The following is a 22249-nucleotide window of genomic DNA, read 5'->3' on the forward strand; positions in this document are numbered from 1 at the left end:
GTGCATTCTTGGGGATACTGCCTTCTTGCTCCCCGTCACCTCCCCTTCAAACAGCACACACTTGAGTGAAAATTTATCAACCTCTCAATTACAAATGTGAAGGCAGCCGATGCAGTATTTGCATTTCCTTAATAACACACCATTTCAGACATTCAGATTTGTGTTACAGTTGGTTAATTTATAGGTTTCTGAATGGGAGACACATTTCATATACTCCTTTGTTTCCTCCTTGCTACCTGCAATGGAATCTTGCACATGGTAATATTAACTGCCTATTTATCAAATGAATGAATAGTTATTAGGTGAAGAGGTTGTTCAGGGAAGACTCCACTATTTCCTCCAGGACTAGGAGCCTTCATCTGTTGTAAAGCTCACAACTCTGAGCCATAGCTCAATGAGTGAGAGGCAGGATAACATGGGTTTTAGAATCATCCTAGAGACGTGGCTCTATGTGAAAAGTGCCTGGTTAGTAAGAAACACATTTTAGAGATTTTTTAAAGTAGTTTTAGTTAGCTAGCAGATGATCCTTTAACAGAAAGAAAAAAAAAAAAAATATATATATATATATATATATATATGTATATATATATATAGACATGAAAAAATCAACTTGAATAAGGAAAACAAAGAAAATATATAAAAATTGGAAAATATTTGTTTAGCTAAAATTTAGAGGATAGGGTTGCATTGAGGAATTTACAAAAGGAGTAGTATTGCAGTAATGAGCTATATTTTTAGTTCTCTGGGAACAAAGTTGTTTTTTAAAGTCGAGTCTGAGGTATGATTTACATACAATGAATGCCCCCACTCTAAAGGTAGTTAGCTGCCCTTTGACAAATATGCACACCCATGTAAACACTGCTAAGCCTAGCTAAGTCTAGATGTAGAACATTTCCATCACCCCAAAAGGTTCCTTCCTGACTTTTGGCATTCAATCTCTATATCCCAAGCAACCACTGATGTGCTTTCTGAATCTACAGGTTCATTTCACCTGCTTTAAATTTTATATAAATGAAACCATACAATATGGACTCTTCATATGTCTGACTTCTCTTGCTTTGCATAATGTGTGAGATTCATTCATGTTGTGGTGTCTCACAATAGTTTATTTTTTTGTAGTGTTAAGTAAACTTATTCTATCATGTGGCTATCCCATAATTTGTATGTTTATCCACTGACTGACATCTGAGTTGTTTCCAGTTCTGAGCTATTATGAGTAAAGCTGCTATGCACATTTAATTCCTGTGGGCATCTACTTTTATTTTCTTGGGTAAATATCTAGGAGTAAAATTGCTGGGTCATATGGCAAGTATGCACTAATCCTTTCTTTTAATATATAAACCTATTGTCCACTTTTGTGGATTTTTGTGAGTATATAACATATGAACTTTGGGGATGACCAGTATTGATTTACGCATGTATCTTTTCCTGCCCAAGAGTCCCCATGGACAATGCAATGCGTGACTAAAAGTGCTGGTCAATAAATGGGCGTTATTTGTTACTTTATAGGTCGATCTCTATCTTCCTCAAAGCCATACAGAATTACAAAACTCATCCAGGTTGCACCTGCGTTCTCTATGGCCTCCCCAGCCCTCATGGCTCCCGGCTGATTCCCCTGCCTCACCCTCTCTGTTTGTCACTACTGTTGTCAGTCAAGCTAATGGTGAGAGGGTGCTGTTCCCAAGTGTGGGCCTGATCATAACGCAGAGAAGCTCTGTTACAGGCAACAGTGCCTCAGCCAGAGCGACATGGAGGGTACAGACTCCGAAGCAACAGGCAAGAGCACTCTGGCACGAGACTAGAGGCAGTGACGCAGGTATCAGAGGCTCTGGACCCTGTGCCTTGGCGTCTTCTCTGTCAGCGAGATGACACCGTCGTAATGTTTAGGATGAACTGAGATGCCTGCCAGGAACTGTGAGATAACTATGCTGTGTAAAGAGATGATTCTTACATGGAGATATTTAATTGGTACCTTTTGAGAAACCTGATTTGAAAAACATTTTAGGGAGCATTTGAAATCTTGCTTCCCAGCACTGTAGTCAGTTTGGCTCAAATAAAATTTTATACAGTAAAAATTTCTTACAGGCTTAGGCGTGTCTCCATTGTCCCCATCTAAGTGGGCATGGGTGTGGCTGTGTGTGGGTGCTGTAATTTAATGTCCAGGGTGGGTGCCTGCCTTACCCCTGAGCTTCTGGGAGAGGCTCTAGCCACCCGCGACCCTGAAATGGAATAATCAGGCTAGGAAATAACTACCTTACTTGTTTTTATTCATCCTTCTTAAATACTAGAGGCCCGATGCATGAAATTCATGCAAGAGTAGGCCTTCCTTGCCCCAGCTGCCGGCACCGGCTTCCCTCCAGCACCAGGGACCCGGGCTTCCCTTGCAGCCCCGGCTTTGTCCAGAAGGTCGTCTGGAAGGATATCCGGAAGGATGTCATGTCTAATTAGCATATTATGCTTTTATTATTATAGATATGTAATAGTTCACATTTACTTCAATGTTTAATACTAGAAGTGTTTTGAATCTTAGATGTTTGGTGATGTTTCGGTGACCAGAAATATGCTATAGGAACTGTTGTTTATAACAATTAGCCTGTGGGAAAACTGGTTTCATCATGTCATTTCACTTAATGTTGCAGTTTCCAAGAATCTATTGACAACATTAAGTGAGGCCTTATTGTACTTAATTTCAAAATATATTCTCAAAGTGATCCAGGACAATATGCATTGTGAGGCCTCATTTTAATTTTTTTACCCTGCTAGGATTAAAATAGGGCTAAATCTTTCCTAACCATCTATTATTCTATATAGCTAAGTGAGACTCACAGTTCAGTAACAGCATTGAGGAGACTTCTGAGATGTTGCTGCACTGCACTGAGAGTCACCTAACCATCACACGGAAGAGGTGTGCATCATAACTACATGACGTCAAAGCAAGTATCACAGGGCCAAAGGCTTATTTCCAGTTTGTCACTCACTGCTTGCACTTGTCCTAAAGCTCATGCCCAGATCAGTCAGCCTCTAACATTAATATTCAAATTTACTGGTAGAAACATAGGTTTGGGATTCTAAGATAGAGCATCTGGCCATGAATCATGTTTTTCTTTGTTTCAAATTAGAATATTTCTCCAAAGGTTCCTAAGAAACATAACTTGGAAGTCAAGTGAAGAAGCACAATTAACTAGTAGCAATGGATTAGGAATTTTCTCTTCTTACCTGATGAAGTTTAATGGACATACGGATTCCAGGGACTACTACTTTTCTTAGTAATTCCATGTCAGCGAAGATCCATTCGTCTCGAATTGAAGAAATACGGAAATCTCCCTTAAACAGGGCATGCAATCCATAGAGGAATGACTCTAAATTACTGTTAAGATTGGAGATAAAACATTTACATGTTTTGACAATGGTCTTCCGTTACATTGATTCTTACATCCGGTTGTGCATCACAATCATGAGAGAGTGTTTTAAAAACAGAGATTTCAAGAACTAATGTCAGCACCCCTAAAGCAGAATTATGAGGAATAGGGCCTTCTGACCTGGGACTGCGGTTTATGAACCACTATAATAGAGTCCATGAAACTAAACAACAGGCAAAGAGTATATAAGTTAAAAGATAGTAAGGAAGGGCTAATGGAAAAGATGAAAATTTAAAATATATGGCACTTCTTAATTCTAATTCATTCAGATGCATATGTCAAGAAATACAGTTTATATTTAGAGTTCCAAAATCTAATGTACAACTATATTCGAAGTATAAATGCTCTGGCAGAAACTGCAGTGAAGGATAAAAAATTTTTTAAAAAAGGTAAATTGTTAGAAAAAGAGATGTTATGGGGTGATTATTTTCTAAATGTCTCAAATCTATTAAATTCTCACTATCAATAGTTGCCTACATATATGTCAATTTTAAAAGCCAGTTCTGTTAACCACTTAGAACTCAACTATATTCAGCAAAAAGATCTATATAACATCTGAAGAGACTTTTGCAATAAATTAGCATAGTACGCTTCCATGAAAGACGATTCCAGACTTAGATCATACAGCTTCCCACAATCCCTTCCTAAAAACAGAAATGCCCTTACCTGGACATATGGTGGGATGCAGTCCCCAGAGCTCTTCGTCCCAGAACACAGAGTCCATAACAAAGAGTCACCAGGGAGGAATCTTTGTCCACATCCAGTGGCTTAAAAAACAAACAACAACAAAAGAAACAAAAGGCAGGGTGAAGGAGGCGTAAAGGTGCACAGTCAGCCAGCCATGGGGGTTTAATGTAGTGACTGTACGCAGCAATACCATATGGCATATCTGGAAGTTGTTAAGAGAGATCTTAAAAGTTCTCATCACAAGGAAAAAAAATTATAACTATGTGTGGTCATTGAAGTTAACTAGATTTATGATGGTGACCATTTTGCAATACATACAAATACAAAATCATTATGATGTACTCCTGAATGCAATTATACCTCAAAAGAAAGAAAAACAAAGAATGTTAATAATCAAAAGGGTATATATGTATTTATCAAATCAGAATATATCTATTTAATGAATCAGAGAGATTAAGAAACTCAACTAGTCTCTACCTCCTCAGATAAGTTTTAATGAAAAGAAACAACAAAACACTATATGAGGAGGGTCTTTGGAATCTTTAAATAAAATCTAATACTTTGTAATACCAGGATATAAAAAAAAAAAGAACCAGGTATAAAGTACTTAGATGTTTAGCTAAGATCCTAATACTCTATAGAAGAACTCCGTTGCCATACAGAGTTACAAAACTTTTTTTCCTCGTGGTAAGAACTCTAAGATCTACTCTAACAACTCAGGAGGGTACTGCCTCGGTAATGGGAGAAAAATCAGCTCCAGAACACTGGCTGGTCCCTCCTAAGAAAGCTTAAAAGCAAGCTCAGAAAAGATCCAACTGTCCCCAAAGAATTTAATTGTCACAGAGTTAAGGTCAAGAATATTTATAGGACTACAAAAATATTCAGCACCCATCAAGGTAAAATTCCTAAAGTCCAATAAAAAATTGCCAGGCATGTGAAGTAGCAGAAAAATATGACCCATAAAAGAATAACCAATTAATCACTCACTCAATCAAAATTGTCCCAAAATCGACACAAGATGTCAGAATTAGTTAATAAGGACACTGAAAATGTTATTACAACTGTCCAAAAAGATAGCGGAATGATATCATGCTAAGTAGAAACATGAAAGATTTATACAAAAGACAAGTGAAACCTCAAGAGATACCAAAAATGCAATGTTTGAGATTAAAAAAAAAAAAATGCTGCACAAGATTAATGGCATATTAAACAATGCCGAAGAAAAAATAAGTGATTTTAAAATATAGCAATAGAAACTTTGCAAAATTCAACAAAGAGATAAAAGAGACTGAAAAAGGCATCAGTGAGCTGTAGGACACCAGGCAGCCCAATATGAATATAACTGGAGTTTCCAAAAAAGAGAAAAAAAATGTTTGAAAAAATAATGGCTGAAATATTTCCAAATCTGATGAAAACTATGTACTTAAGACTAAAGCAGGTACTACATCTAAAGACAGTGGGTGTGTACACCCAGACCACAATAAAGACACCAGTTGTCCAGGTGGCTCACTATGCTCTCAGATACAGAGTAATCTTGTACCTAGGTGGTTCAACTACACCAGACTTTGCTTGGAAAGCAATAGTGGTGGTAGGAATTAGCTTTTGGAACCACAGGCCTTGCTTAGTATTGTGATTGTGTTACATGGAGTCTAACTAGGGGAGCATCATAGCCATGAGGGCCATGAGACCTAGAAGCAAAGTTGCAGTTGATGAAGTCTATAACTCACCTTATTTTTAGGATAAGACAAGTTATCCTGAAGTGTGTAGGAACCAAATGAATTACAATCAACCAAGGTGAAACAAATTTTGGATCCTCAGCCTAGACCCGTGGTCAGCAAACTGCAGCTCGCGAGCTACATGCGACTCTTTGGCCCCTTGAGTGTGGCTCTTCCTAAGCCTTAGGAGTACCCTAATTAAGTAAATAACAATGTACCTACCTATATAGTTTAAGTTTAAAAAATTTGGCTCTCAAAAGAAATTTCAATCGTTGTACTGTTGATATTTGGCTCTGCTGACTAGATCATTGGTCTAGGCCAAGCACGTCAAACTCAAAGGCTAACACAGGCCAAATAAACAAGGTTTAAGTTTCTGTGGGCCACAAAAAAAGCAAAAGCTTCAATTTTCATAGAAACGTAGGTTTATTTCAATAGAGACATGCTGAATACAAAGGGCTGAAATAAATGAGTAATTATTTTTTTCTTGAACATTAACTTACCAGACACTGAATAACTGCATAAATTAATAAGCATAACACAAATAAACCTATTTTTCTTGTTCTGCTAAAGCGAAATATTTCCTGTTGCGCACATCAAACAAGTCAGTACAAGACTAATGACATGGCAATCAGCTGCTAAAATATGCGCTGCTAGTATTAGTGGGGAGAAATGGTGTGCCTGCGTGTAAGGCACGTAAGGGAAATGAATGCAACACGATTATAGTAATCAGTCATTAGCGAACGTTTTAGTTTGTTATTAATAATTATGTATAATAGGATATTGTAAAAATTAAGTTATGAAATTTTTATTAAAATGTTTCTTACATGCCATTATATTGGCTGGGCTGCAAAAATATTCGCATGCGGCCCGCGAGTTTGACATGCTTGGTCTAGGTGAACAGTCATACTGCCCACATTTCAAGTGTTTAACCATAGCCAGATGTGGTGGTTTAGTAACTACCACACTGGATCAGCACAGAACATTTCCATCATCACAGAAAATGCTGTTAGACTGCACTGGTTTAGACTTTGAATTTGGTTTGCATTTGGGACAAAGATATTAAATTATTCTGGTGTGTGAGAGTGTGTGTGTGTGAGGTGCTACAAAATGTAGAATTTAAGAAGGAGCTGCCTATGACCTGTAACCTAATTTTGTGTATACGTATGTGCACACGCAGGATGGAGGCCATGCTAATTAGAGGGTGAGATTATGACCCTGCAGGTGAAAGAATGAGGCAGAGTTGTTTTGGCAGAGTTGGTTAGTTTGGCCCAACCATACTGAACCAGACAGGTCAGAAATAGGAAGGCCTGGAAAAATTGACCTCATAATGAAAAGATAGTCTTCCCATCTTTAGGAAAATGGTTCAGAGTTATAAATGAAATAACTCTACCTTTGCCCTTCTGGAAGAGCAATACTCGATCCAGTTGAGGTAAATCACACAGAAACTCTCCCTGGATATGCCCGCCAGTCGATGGTCATAGTCTTCATCAATGTTGGGATTAAATGTCGGGTCCACATCCACATAATTTCGATCCGCGTACAGACGTAGTCCCTCCTGCATTGTCTCATTAGCTAGCCACTCTTCTAGCTTAGAAGAGGTTGTAACATAATAGATGATTCCCTAATGAGGAAAAGATAAAAGCAAAAATTTGAGCTAAATCACATTTGAATTAATTTCAACCTTCAGTAAATAAATTCCAACTGTTTATATTGACAATACAACTGAAAAAATGTATTTTTCTGGCTCAATATTATAAATATACATCTTAAGAATGCTATAATAGTATGTACCTCAGGTCTTCCTGGATGAAAAAAACATTTAATTTAATACTTTTAAAATTACCACCCACAAATTCAGCAAGGCAACTTCAAAAATAATTCTAGTTTACTGATTTTGGGGCTTTTGAATTTAGAATGTTTTAAGAGAGGTGAAAAGCCTTGACTGTGGTGCATTGCTTTTGAAAATTTTCTCATAGAAAACTATTAAATCATCCTGTTATCCTAGCTGAAGTTATAGAAATATATTTAACTAGAGGCCTGATGCATGAAATTCGTGCAAGGGGCTCGACCCTCGCAGCCCCGGTTTTGTCCGGAAGGTCACCTGGAAGGTCGTTCGGCTGTCCGGTCTAATTAGCATATTACGCTTTTATTATTACAGATGATAAAGCAATAGAAATATACATACTTAGAGACAGAAAATGCCACACACACATGTAAAATTTGTAAAATCAATCTATCTTCCTGAGGTTGTGTTTAACAAAACAACTAGAAGACTCAAGGTTCATCCCAGTCAGCACAAGTAAGGTGGTATATATAGTTAACAACACAAAATATGAAAAATTCAGATAAGGGTCATTAAAATTTAGCACATATTTTCCTCCTGAAAATATTGGCTTTGCCTGTAAGCTCCCAAATCATAACCATGATGTACTTCTGCAAAATCTTCAGCAAAAACAAAAAAATAACAACAACAAAAACCCCTGTGTAGTATAGAACTAACCCTGCCCAAAGAGTTTTGGGCTTTGCACTTGGGTCCTGGGAAGTAGGTTCTAAAAGAGTTTTTGTTCACCTGGAGTCTTAGAGCTTTGACCTCTAGAGGGGCTGGAGACTGAAGTTGGACATGTAGGTGCCCAATCACATCTAAGTGATTTCACTCCAAAGAAAACTCTCCACCCTGAGGCCCAGTGGAGCTTTCTGATTGGCAACACTCTGTGAGTATTATCACACACTTGGCAGGAGAAACAGGCATTGTTGGTGCAATTCCATTGGGAGAGGACAACTGGCAGCTCATGCCTTGGTATCTCTGGACTCTGACCTATGTGCCTACTTGGCTGATCTTAATCTGTATCCTTCCACCTTAATAAATCCTACCTGGGAGTATAATGGCTCTGCTGAGTTCTGTGAGTCCTTATAGCAAACTATTGAACCTGAGTGATCTTGATGACCTCTCAAATCTTGCAATACTTTTATTCAGCTTGTTGAAAGTAGTGCAAAGCAGTGGTTAACAGCAAGGGCTTAGGAGTCAGACAAGCCTAGATTTTAAATCCCTAACTTTACTTGCTAGTTAGAGATCTTTGGGCAAGTAAACTTCTAATTCTTAATTTGTTTATTTGTAAAACAGGGATGTAACATTACTTTAGAGCAGTGGTTGGCAAACTCACTAGTCAACAGAGCCAAATATCAACAGTACAACGATTGAAATTTCTTTTGAGAGCCAAATTTTTTAAATTTAAACTATATAGGTAGGTACATTGTTATTAACTTAATTAGGGTACTCCTAAGGCTTAGGAAGAGCCACACTCAAGAGGCCAAAGAACTGCATGTGGCTCGCGAGCCGCAGTTTGCCAACCACTGCTTTAGAGAATTAGGTAAGATACATGCATGTGTATGTGTGTGTATATTCCTCAGCACATTACTTTAGAGAATTAGGTAAGATACATGCATGTGTATGTGTGTGTATGTTCCTCAGCACATTACTTTAGAGAATTAGGTAAGATACATGCATGTGGATCTGTGTGTATATTTCTCAGCACAGTGCCTAGAACATATGAGCTACAAATGGTAGCTACTAACATTAATGAACAATGAATAAGTTTCACTAAAGAAAAAAACAGAGGAAACCTTCATAGGTATAATTTAGTGACTATACTGGATACTAGAGAATTGAAATCACTATACAGAAGCAAAGCACAAGTTAAAAAAAATTTATATATATATGTATATATATATATAAAATTTTATATATATCTTTTTCAAGAAGAGTCATCAGTTACTAGAAGAGCTAAGCAGGCGCATACCCTACCTTGACATAGTAAGTGGTGAGTACTTTTCGAAGATCAAAGACTTGAAGCATAGAAGCAGCACTGTTGTCAGTGATGCTGTAACCCTCCAGAATATACTTGGTGACTATGACTTCCCAGGCCAGCCAGCGCTGGCTAAATGCAGCATTGAATGACAGCACATGAGGAACATGGCCGGGTTCACAACAGCAAAACCCTTCGTCTTCTTCCACACCTTCAGTTATGGCCTCTACTTCCCGCTGTTGACAGTAAGTTCCTTAAAAAAAGAGACAGAGACCACTTACAAACAAAGGGAGGACAAAATCATAAAGTGGGAAAACAAATGCTTTAAAGACAAGAAATCAAGAGAGAAGACCTTTTATAGCAAATGGAAGTATGTGACTGATTGCCTTAGAATGGTCATTAACAAACAGAAGCAAGCTCCTGAGACCAGGCACACTGTATATTCATCTCCTACAGAATCACATGCATTAGCACATTCAAGGTTCTGAAGGTCTGTACTGTAGAGTAACTAACCTCCTTCATTTTTATCCACCAATTCCCAAACTTTTCAAATTGGGTTTATAACTGCATTCCTATCAAATGACGACCAAATAAGTAAAAGTATATCTCATGAGGGTTGTGTTAATTCTGAAAAGGAAGAGTGGAATGAGAAACGAATCATCCCAGGGCACCTAATACAGATGGACATGCAGAACTCAAAAGAATGAAAGGTCTGTTTACCAGCATCATGTCCACACTGCAAGCCAATATGTTATATACATCCTGCTTATTTGGCTGTATAACTTGTAACAATTCATTATAATTTAATGTTAAATACATAATTAAAATTTTTCTGTTGCCAATTCCAATAATATGTATAAGATTACATAACTGGCATTTGAGTTTTACCTGCTGATACAAGTTTCAATTATGTATGTATGAAGACTGATTATTCTGCACTAGCAAACAATGCTTTGAAGTTACATTCTTTTATACAAGATACTCATCAAACAAGCATCCTCTGCATTAGTGTTATTGAAGTAAAAATACAAAATTAGATTAAATATTGAATTAGACTCACAGCAATCTAATACTAGCAAAATATCACCCATCACACTGATGTTAATTTTTATTTTATGTGGTCTTGCTTCTATTTAATTTGTATATTCTTTATATTATATAAGAACTTAAATATATTAAATTGAATTATAATAAAAATAACAAGTGGTGCTATACATTTTTTTTCCTTTAGAGAGAATGTATATACCATCCATGTTTAAAACACATCGCTTTGAAAGAAAAAGGTGCCAGGAAACCTAATCCGACATGGTGGAGGTGGTGGTGTGATAAAAGATATGCTGAATAGGTAAGCTTAACCAACCTAATAAAATGTATGATTAGTTCTCTAGAACCATCAGCAATTTTATTATTTTCTACTTTAATTATATTGGCAAACACTTCCAAAATAATGACACATTGTAGTAACAAGAAAAACTGTCTTGAACTTGACAACAACAGGAATGCCTGCTGCAGTTGATAATTGCCCATGATATGACTATATACATACATATACATTTTTCTTTCAGAATAGGGACATATGTAATCTTATAAAGTATTCTTCAAAGAATTAATGGAAATAAAATGTAATCAAATGTCCTTTGGCATCTTTCCAGAGAATCATATTACACTGTTTACTGTGATCTATTAAAAGAAGATGAATTCTACTAATATGCTAATATAGTACTTAAATTAACTTAAAAGGACCAATTACTAAATTGGTGAGGGGTACTTAAAGTATTGCTGGGTTTTGCTTATTCTGGGTTCTGAGGATTTTTGCACCGATAGTCATTATAAGTGAACTAAACTATAATTACATTTTTAGCCAGTTTGATCATCTTCTGGTATCAATATTACACTGATTTTGTAAAAAGTCTTGAGAAACTGTCCTTCTTTATCCATGGGCTAGAACAGATTAGAGAGGTAAGAAGAATCACTCAATTTCTAGAAGGAACTTCCTGGCCTGGGTTTTTTAAACTGTGGCATGAAGTTGGGTCTATTCCTTAGGTTTGATATTCGTTTTATTACTTCCTTATATTGACTTTATCCTCTTCTTTGGAAGGCAGTCAAAGGTTTTTAAGTAAAGGAAATAACACAAAGAGATATATTTGTGCAGATCACTTTGACAGTGGCTTTTAGAGAAGAGACGTGGAAAGAGGGTTCTGACTTTTACTCAGGAGACACAGGGACCTTGTTCAGAATAGCAGAAAGTTAATAAGGTATGAATTAACACAGAATATTTTTACTTTACCAAACAAACCCCAAGAATATTTTCTAGCCCTAGCCTGTTTGGCTCAGTGGATAGAGCATTGCCCTGTGGACCGAAGGGTCCTGGGTTCGATTCCGGTCAAGGGCACGTACCTCAGTTGCAGGCTCCTTCCTGGTCCGCGCCCTGGTCAGGGTGCATGCAGGAGGCAACCAATCGATGTGTTTCTCTCACATCGATATTTCTCTCTGTCTTTCCCTCTCTCTTCCATTGTCTCTAAAAATCAATGGAAAAATATCCTCAGGTGAGGATTAAAAAAAACACAAAAGAACCCAAAATAATATTTTCTACTTCAACATACCCAAGTAATACATTTTGCTTTGAAAATTAAGGCAACAACAAAAAGAAAAAATAAGCACAGGAATTGATATTAATAATTGAAAACAGAATTTTGAGACTTGGAAAGGGATTCTACAATACCTACAAGGATCTACTACCAATTACCTAGATCTTTCAGTCACTTGATAGTGAAGATAACTGGTAAAATAAATAAATAAATAAATAAATAAATATTATGAAAACTAAGATATGTTAGAATTAATTTGAGTAAAAAATGAAAGAAATCCAATTAGCATGATTTTATTTTACCTATAATGTTTGACTCAGAAAACTGTACTTGGTAGAAGTAACTTTTATACATAAAAAGTTTACATGATAGAAGCTGTAATCAGACAATTCCGATAGAAAAAATGAATTGGTAACTCAAATCTTGACATAAATTTACATAGAAAAGAATCTTGAAAAATGAAATAAATATGAGGGAAACAGGTCAAGAAATTTGTTTAGTTAAATGTCACTTAAAACTTAGCATCCACAAGAAGAGACACTAAAATCGAAGGACTTAAATTGGCTTAATGGAATTTACCAGAGAACACATAAAAATGCTCAGCAGATCCAAATATCTGCCTGGCAAAATACTGACACTCTTGACTAATATTTTGAGGGGTCAAAGGTAGCTACAACGGGGCCAATGTTGTGAAGGAAAGAAGTTCTGGAATAAAGAGAAAGGAGAAAAAGCTCTATATTTACATTATCTAATGACTCTATAAAAGTAAATATGAATTATATGCTAACTGCAGTGACAGGTGCTGGACACATAATGATGAATGAAGCAGGTCTGATTCCTGCTCTTGAGGAGCTGATAATACACACCAAAGGCTTACAAAATACAACCTTGAGCCTGGCTGGCGTGGCTCAGTGGTTGAATGTGGACATGTGAACCAGGAAGTCACGATTTGATTCCTGGTCAGGGCACATGCTTGGGTTGCACGCTCAAGCCCCAGTGTGGGTTGTGTAGGAGTCAACTGATCAATGATTCTCTCTCATCATTGATGTTTCTATTTCTCTCTCCCCTCTCCCTTCCTCTCTGAAATCAATAAAATATATTATTAAAAATAACCTTGAGCCAAACTCAAGCCAAGAGTGATTTTTAAAGGGTTGTTTAGAAGACAAATATGTAACAGAGAATGTACATAGGCCCAAAAGTTTATAAACACAAATAAACATAAAATTAAAACTATGCTACTCACTAAGGAGCTAAAAACAGAGTAATAATAGAGATAATCATGTAGGACAGGTGGTTAGAGAAGGCTTCTCTGAAAAATTGACATTTAGGCTATTACTTCAAGATAATTATAGGATTAGCCAGATGTGAGGTTGGTGGGAGGAGGGGGGATGGTTGGGACTTTCTGGGCAAAGGCAAAGGCAATAGGAGTCCTTAGTAAGGAATTTAGCAAGAATCTGGCAAGAGAGTGAGGAGGTGATACAAAAAGCCAGGCTGGAGACACTGGCAGAGGCCAGATCACGCATGCTGCAGGGCATGTTAAGAAGTTGAATTCTATTTTAAATGTAATGGGAAACCATTAAAAAACTTAAGCATGGAAGGAACATTGATCAAGTTTGCCTTTTAAAAAAATCCCTACAGCTGACTAAAGAATTACAGGTACTCCTCGCTATCCACATCCAGCAAGAATTCAGGTAGTAAGAGGTGCTTACTATGTTCCCAAAGTGGTTTGATTTGAATTTTGTTTGGCAAATAATAAGAATTTGGATGGCAAAGGATTTATCCAAAATTTTATTTGAAACTCCTTGGTACCAGACAGTGAAAGTTGGGAGACGGACAGAATTTGGATCAAATTTTCTTTGGAGAATTGCTTTCTCTTTTTTGAAATCCTCACCCAATGATATGTTTTTATTGATTTTGGAGAGAGAGGAAGCGAGGGAGAGAGAGAAAAACACATCAATGTGAGAGAGAAATATCGATCAGTTGCTTCTCATACATACCCCAAAGGGGAACAGAACCTGCAACCTAGGTATGTGCCCTGACCGGGAATCAAACCCACAACCTTTTGGTGTATGGGACAATGCTCTGATGACCTGAGCCACCCAGCCAGGGCATGATTTGGAGAATTTCTGATCAATATAGTAAATTGAGCAAATAATAAAAAGGACCCCCTTTCAATTCACACACACAGGAATGCTAGATAAAATAGCCTCCCACACACATCTGTTAAAAAAATAAAAAAGTTAAAGTTTAAAAGCAAAGGTGAAATATTCAGGTCCCAACAATTTAAAAAGAAGCTGAAGTCATAGCAGTGGTTGGTGTAGTGGTGAGTGGGTGCTGACTCTTGATGAGTCTAGTTCAGGGGTGGGCAAACTTTTTGACTCGAGGGCCACAATGGGTTCTTAAACTGGACCGGAGGGCCGGAACAAAAGCATGGATGGAGTGTTTGTGTGAACTAATACATGTTAACACTGCTGCTGGTGAAGGAGCGGAGGGGAGAGCAAGAGAACCCTCCGCTCTTTCGGCTCCGCGGGCCGGATAGAACAGCCGAATGGGCCGGATCCGGCCCACGGGCCGTAGTTTGCCCACGGCTGGTCTAGTTGGATTAGATTTGAATAGCACTAGGTAAGACTCTAGAAGAGATGGAATTAAGGTCCATAAAACAAGAATAGAAGAACGAGAGAGAGAGAGAGAGAGAGAGAGAGACAGAGAGAGAGAGAGAGAGACAGAGAGAGAATGAGCCACAAATAGATTACAAATGAGTAACAAACATCAACATTTACTGCCTTAATCTGAGCGTGTCTCACAAGTAAACTCTTATTTCCCATGAATGGAGTAACTTTAGAGAAGCACTTGTTCCATTAACAAAAGATATTACATGACATTTGTTATGTGATTCTACACCACAATAGGGTGTAAGTCTGATTTGATCCTCTAGTCAAATGCTTCTTATTTCTTATTTCAGGTTAAAAGCACACAAGGCACTTCTTAGAATACATCAAAACAGCTTAGATGCTCTCTCTAAAAAGTCCAAATGTTCACTAGATTGGAAAGATATACATTAATAGGATGTTCTTCAATTCCTAAAAAACATATTTCTATTCATACTTACAAGATATTCAACTTATAGCACTAGATAACATCAAGTTGATGTTTCTGAATGCATGATTTTCTGTGTATAAATAGTCTCATTTGTCTTATACGAACTTGTTTAGGGCTGGTGAAGGAACGGGGAGTAACTGCTTAATGGGTGTGGGATTTTACTTTGGGGAGATGAAAATTCTTTGGAACTAGACAGGGGTGGTGGTTACACAACATTATAAATGTACTAAAAGCCACTGATTTGTTCCCTTTAAAATTGATAATTTGATGTTATGTGAATTTCACTCCAATAATAATTTAAAAAAAGCTGTTGAGGACAAAGGCTTGACGTCCGTATGTAAGTAACTTGGTTAACTACTCTCTGCCTCACACAAAAGACCACACTGCCTTCTGTCAGCCATCTAACAGATACAGGGAGCAAGCACAGAACCACAGAAATTCAGCATCACCAGGAAAACAAGTCACTTATACACACTAGTGGTACTGCCATTGCATATATAGCATATTGCAATAGTGAGTCTTTTTGCAATATGAAATTTTGGGGGGAAATCTAATAATCACTCTGTAACAACTTTTCTCATTCTACAAGTCTAAAGACTAAGGATCAAATTTAAAATTTTTGATTTGCAATGTAAACACAGAAAACTCAGATACCACAGGAGTACATTATAGAAATAAAAGGTGTCCGTCTTACCTCTGAATTCAAGTCCCCGCAGCTGGAAAGTGACCAGCCCGTTGCCAATCTCTATAAGGTGTACTAATGCATTGAGGTAGTCAGAGGCAAGAATGAAACAGTCCCCTGTACTGTAGTTTCCCCACCGTCCTAGGAGCAAATCACCACAGAGACTGTGTTGTAGGGATCTGGTTAAATGTTCATAAAAGATGGAATTCAGATTGTTGTCATCTGATCCTACAAGAAGGGATTTTTTTTAAATGTTAAATTTTACTCTAAAACCACTTTACATGAATATACAAGAGTGTTAAACATATTAAAACTAATTTCCAGTTAGGGTTGTATCTTTATTTTTTGACAAGGACAATAATATTCAAACTCTTACAATCGTTATATAAAAACGAAATACAGAGTAATAGCGAAAGTTTCAGAATTTAGGGTTAGAAGTCACATAGCCTCTCTGAATCTCTGGTCCCCATCCATAAAATGCAGGAATTGGAGTACATGAAATCTAAGGTCTTGCCACCTTTTTAACAGCTCATGATATTTTCTATCACTGTTCAATTAACCATGCAGGAGAAATAAAAAAATTTTTTCCCTAAAAATCAGAACTAGAACAAAAAGACATACTAGTAAAGAAAATGGGTAATTCAAGACTTGAACAAACAAGATAGCTCAAAACAAAGATAAATTATCAGTCAAAATAATTTGTATATTGAGATGGCTAAAACTAATTTTCAATAGAAATAAACTGCATATATAGGAACAGCAGCAAAGAACCTTCAAAAGTTTAAGAAAAAAAATAGAGTAAAACATTACCCAATAAATGAAATGACAATCTTTAGAGATAACCCATGCAAGGCAATAACCTGTAAATGGATGCCTTTAAACTCAGCCTAACTAAATAATAATGAAAGGGGAATGCCAGGCTCTATCTTCAATAAAATGGTCCGGTATAACGCTCTGTCTGACCACTACAAAGTATGCACACTAATTCATACTAACTCAGGACACGGTCTCTTTGATATGCAAGAATGGCATCATGAGCATCGTGAGAATTCCATGCCCCTTACAAAGACATACTAGAGCTGAGATGGTTGTTTTATCTACCAGACCGTGATAATGACAGCCATTAATATCAATTAATCCAATTTTATAATTATGAATTAATCTGATTATTATAATTTAATTTCTTAAGTAGACAGCATTGCAAGGAATCTTCAAATGAATACAAATATTTCAGTCTATTTGGGAGTAATAATTCTTTTAGTAAATTAATACATTGGATTTCTGTGGTTGGAGAAATGTGATTCACACTTTCTGTGTCAGATTACTAATGGGTGGGCCAACAAGTTTCCCAAACGACAAAACTAAGAACCAGACTTTAGAAACAGTAACACTACCAAGTGGAACTCAGTAAGACCCTGTGCTGAATGGCTACTTAGCCCTCCTACATGACATCGCATGTCAATTAAGTAGATGAAATTAAATTAACATTTACCTAAACATTCAGGGAAGGGGGGAAACAAACATATTAATAAAACACATACTGGTTAGATTACACAGTATTCAAGACAGCTAACCAATTTTACTTTAACCATGTTCTACTTTTTAAACTATATAAGAATAATCTTTGAATGGCAATTTTATCCCTATCAGTGTTCTTAAAATACATTTCATCAAATAAGAATATCAAAGTTGTAGATACTCTAATTCATGTATATTTTGCTAAAGTAAACAAAATAAACCAAAAGGTATTTGGTTTAAAATGACCATTTGGAACACAGGATTGCTAACACGTTGGGAGTGAAATATATATGTAACAAATTCATTAGACAGGCTTCTTGATTCACAAACAAAGGTGTTACCTGGGTTTCTATCAAGCTGGGAAGCCAATCTGGTATTTGAATGATCCACTCGTTTTGTGCTGAAGATGGCAAAATAAAACATTTTTAGTCATCTTTTTTATACTTAAAAATGCCTACTAAGAAAAAACTATACAATAGTGATGAAATAAATATTACCACTTTATGACTATCTCTGAGAAAAATCTGTGATTAGCATATTGGTAAAACTCTGCAATAGCACAATAGGTAAGGTGTTTTTTTTTTACTCTCCCACATCCATCATACATAAACACAGCAGTTACTTCCTAACGGTGTGTCACCGAACAGTGTGTAGAGAGACATTCTGATGAGTTTAATGTAAAAACATCATTGAGCAGGATGAGCCTGCAACCGAGGTACGTGTCCCTGATTGGAATCAAACCTGGGACCCTTCGGTCTGCTGGCCTACACTCTATCCACTGAGCCAAACTGGCCAGGACTTGAGCTGTCTTTTATTAAGCCAGACATTAAAGAGATTTATAAAACAATGACACTTCTCACTGATTTTTTTGGTAGGAGAGAAAATTTAGTTATTTTTATTTCAAAAATGTTATTTTCGTTTATTTGTAATGGGCTTATTTTTGTTTATTTGTAATGGGTTTATTGTTGCTATTTTTAAAATAATAAACATTTAAATATAAGTTTACTAATACAGTAAATATTGGTAGATAAAACCCATAGCAACAAAAACTCTTTGGAGACTTTCAATAACTTTTTGTTGTTGTTAATCCTCACCTGAGGATATTTTTTCCATTGCTTTTCAGAGAGAACGAAAGGGAGGGAAGGGGGGAGAGAAACATCAATGTAAGAGAGACTCATCAGCTGGCTGCCTCCTGCACCTACCCCAACTTGGGAGCAAACATGAAACCCAGATAAGTTCCTGCCGGGGTCCAACCCCAGCAGGTCCAGGGGTCCCCAAAGGTGTGGACGGAGTCGGCGAAGAAGGAATGACACGGAGGCAGCGTTCAGTTGATCATCATAGCCGGGTTCTCTTGTCAGGGTCTCCTGCCAAGTTCTGGTCTGGATCTCCAGCGAAGTTCTGGCTAGGATCTCCAGCCAGGTTCTGTGTCCATGTTCTCTTGCTAGGTTCTCCAGCCAGGTTCTCCAGATTCTCCAGCCAGGTTCTGTAGCCATGTTCCCTCGCTAGGTTCTCCAGCCAGGTTCTGTCCAGGTTCTCCAGCCAAGTTCAGTCACCAGGTTCTAGTCAGGTTCTCTTGCCAATTTCTGTAGTCAGGTTCAGTCCAGGATCTTTTGCCATGTTCTCTCCAGCGAAGTTCTTCTGGCTGTAGGTTCTGTGTAGGTGCTGTCTTCTTTCTGTCTCCTAAGTTCTGTGTCTTGCTGTCTTATTACATCTGTATTTATACCAGTTGATTTTAATCCTGTCAATCTCTATTACAAAGGTTAGGGCGTTTCTTATCTCCATTCCAGGGAGTAAAGATTATGTAGCTTAAGCATGATTGTTCATAGTTAAAGTGATTAATTACCCGCCTGGCACTTAGTTGAGGGGTTTTATTCCCTCCCTAACTTCAGGGAAAAATTCCTACCTGGGGAAACAACCTTTCTCGGAGAGGTGACCTTGGTTAAAACACACAGCGCTAAGGGGAGCAAACATATTAAGAACAGTATGCTATATATGCCAGGTCCCTTGAAACAGCAAGGATGGACCGGCTCCCGGCAAATTCCCCCTTTTTTATTTTTTAAAAGCAGGCATTAAAAAGAAAAACCCCAAATGCTCTCTTGTATCCATTTTAAGAGTAGGATTGACGCTTTCCGCTATTACCTGAGTCCTGATCTATCACCCCAGGGAGAGCTTGCCAATCCTGCACTTTCCCAGGGTGGAAAGGCTGCAGTGGGGTTAAGGATAAGGCTCCTTGGGCCTACCTTCTCCCATGCCTCCACATTTACCTTTCCGGCACCTTTCCTTCCTCAGAAAAGCATGGACATACTTCTTATATAAAACGTTCTGTCTGACTGGGAGTAACCTTAATTCCTCTGCTAGCAAGCATATGTGTTAAAAGATCAATACAGAGTCTTATTTCTTTAGACTCAGTATGGCACATCTTCTTAATCTAAGAATCAATACAGAGTCTTCTTTCTTTGGACTCAGTATGGCACATCTTCTCAATCTAAGAATCAATACAGAGTCTTCTTTCTTTGGACTCAGTATGGCACATCTTCTCAATCTAAGTTCTGTACTATCCACCTTCTTACCCTACTTATCCTCTGTAGGGGGGTCTGCAGTACCCTGGTGGAGTCCTATCCGTCCCGAGTGTGGGGTTCTTAATGGAGGGGGGGGGGCTTACCTAGGGGAATCCTGTTCCAGGAGTTCCCAAAGGTGTGGACGGAGTTGGCGAAGACTATCCACCCTCTTCCTACGGTGGAGTCCTATCCGTCCCGAGTGTGGGGCTTACCTAGGGGTCCCTGTTCGGGCGCCATATGCCGGGGTCCAACCCCAGCGGGTCCAGGGGTCCCCAAAGATGTGGACGGAGTCGGCGAAGAAGGAATGACACGGAGGCAGCGTTCAGTTGATCATCATAGCCGGGTTCTCTTGTCAGGGTCTCCTGCCAAGTTCTGGTCTGGATCTCCAGCGAAGTTCTGGCTAGGATCTCCAGCCAGGTTCTGTGTCCATGTTCTCTTGCTAGGTTCTCCAGCCAGGTTCTCCAGATTCTCCAGCCAGGTTCTGTAGCCATGTTCCCTCGCTAGGTTCTCCAGCCAGGTTCTGTCCAGGTTCTCCAGCCAAGTTCAGTCACCAGGTTCTAGTCAGGTTCTCTTGCCAATTTCTGTAGTCAGGTTCAGTCCAGGATCTTTTGCCATGTTCTCTCCAGCGAAGTTCTTCTGGCTGTAGGTTCTGTGTAGGTGCTGTCTTCTTTCTGTCTCCTAAGTTCTGTGTCTTGCTGTCTTATTACATCTGTATTTATACCAGTTGATTTTAATCCTGTCAATCTCTATTACAAAGGTTAGGGCGTTTCTTATCTCCATTCCAGGGAGTAAAGATTATGTAGCTTAAGCATGATTGTTCATAGTTAAAGTGATTAATTACCCGCCTGGCACTTAGTTGAGGGGTTTTATTCCCTCCCTAACTTCAGGGAAAAATTCCTACCTGGGGAAACAACCTTTCTCGGAGAGGTGACCTTGGTTAAAACACACAGCGCTAAGGGGAGCAAACATATTAAGAACAGTATGCTATATATGCCAGGTCCCTTGAAACAGCAAGGATGGACCGGCTCCCGGCAAGTTCCCTTGCCTGGGAATCAAACTGTGCATGGCCCATGCTTTAACTGCCGGGCAACACTGTCCAGGGCTCCAATAACTTTTAAGAATGTAAAATGGTTCTGAGACCAGACAGGTTAAGAACTGCGGCCACAGATATAATTTGGGGCTAAATTTAAGTTGTCCCAGAAGAACAGAATATTAATAACACTAAAATTCACCAAAAGGGAAAACACCATGTGTGGATTTTAGATAAAAAGACCAGAGCAAAAGTTTCAAATCCATAAGTTAGTTCATTGTTTAAATGGTAAGACTACCATTTCACCTATATATGCCAACATGTGAAAGAGTAGGAAAAAAGCAGTCATGGAGCTGGCCAGTAGAATTACAAGGTAGTATAAACCTTTTCTGAATCAGTGTTAATGCATATAAAATGTTAAAGCTCCATGACTCAGTAATTTTCCTTATAGACAGTCTTTCTTAAGAGAAAAAAAAGAAATTTGGAGAGATTACATAAAAGGATAATTTTTAGGCATTAGGTTTAACAGCCCGAGGAACTAAGCCTAAATGGAGAAAACTTCATGTACAAAATGGTCACTGAAAACTTACCTTAGTGAAAAAAACAATCTATACATGAAACAGAATGTATATATAAAAGCCTAAGGAACCGTTTGCCCAGTAGCTATGACGCACAATGACCACAAGTGGGCAGTCGCTCCAACCTGTAGAGGAGGATTGAGAGAGGGCACAGGCGAGGCTGAAGGACTGCCCCCCTCCCATGCCCAAATTTCATGCACCAGGCCTCTAGTGACTGTTATAATGATGTAACACTATATAGTATAAAACTTCAGAGTATTATTAACATGGAACAATTCCAAGAAATAGTATTAAAAGAAAAAAGAGAAAAATCAGTATATCCAACTAAAATTATGTTTTAAAATCTTATATTAACCAATGTAACCCCAATAAAAGTAATACAAAAATCTTATAAATAGAAAAAAAGGTTGAGAAATAAGGAGTAATTATTCTCTGACTCTTCTAATTTACATAATTTTGAAACTTTTAGAAGTATTTATAAAATTTTAGCAAAGTAATTTAACACAAAAAATTAACAATCCTGGTTTATGTATAATTACGCTGTCAATTTTTTCTAATAAAAAAGATAAAAT

The 22249-nt window shown here is 37.7% G+C and overlaps 1 protein-coding gene across 2 annotated transcripts in view; it reads right to left on the reverse strand.

Annotated features, from left to right (window-relative positions):
- PCNX1 (pecanex 1) overlaps positions 1-22249 on the reverse strand; it is a gene marked incomplete at its 5' end in the record, with an annotated part of 162115 nt that overhangs the window by 10605 nt on the left and 129261 nt on the right. For both annotated transcript variants that reach the window (XM_081100644.1, XM_081100643.1), the window contains 6 exons: positions 3217-3367; positions 4086-4186; positions 7212-7442; positions 9624-9877; positions 16006-16221; positions 17853-17911. In XM_081100644.1, coding sequence (XP_080956770.1) covers positions 3217-3367; positions 4086-4186; positions 7212-7442; positions 9624-9877; positions 16006-16221; positions 17853-17911 — 1012 coding nt within the window. The remainder of the gene's footprint in view (positions 1-3216; positions 3368-4085; positions 4187-7211; positions 7443-9623; positions 9878-16005; positions 16222-17852; positions 17912-22249) is intronic.

Source organism: Myotis nattereri (assembly GCF_964212035.1).
Source record: "Myotis nattereri genome assembly, chromosome: 1".
NCBI classification, from domain to species: domain Eukaryota; kingdom Metazoa; phylum Chordata; class Mammalia; order Chiroptera; family Vespertilionidae; genus Myotis; species Myotis nattereri.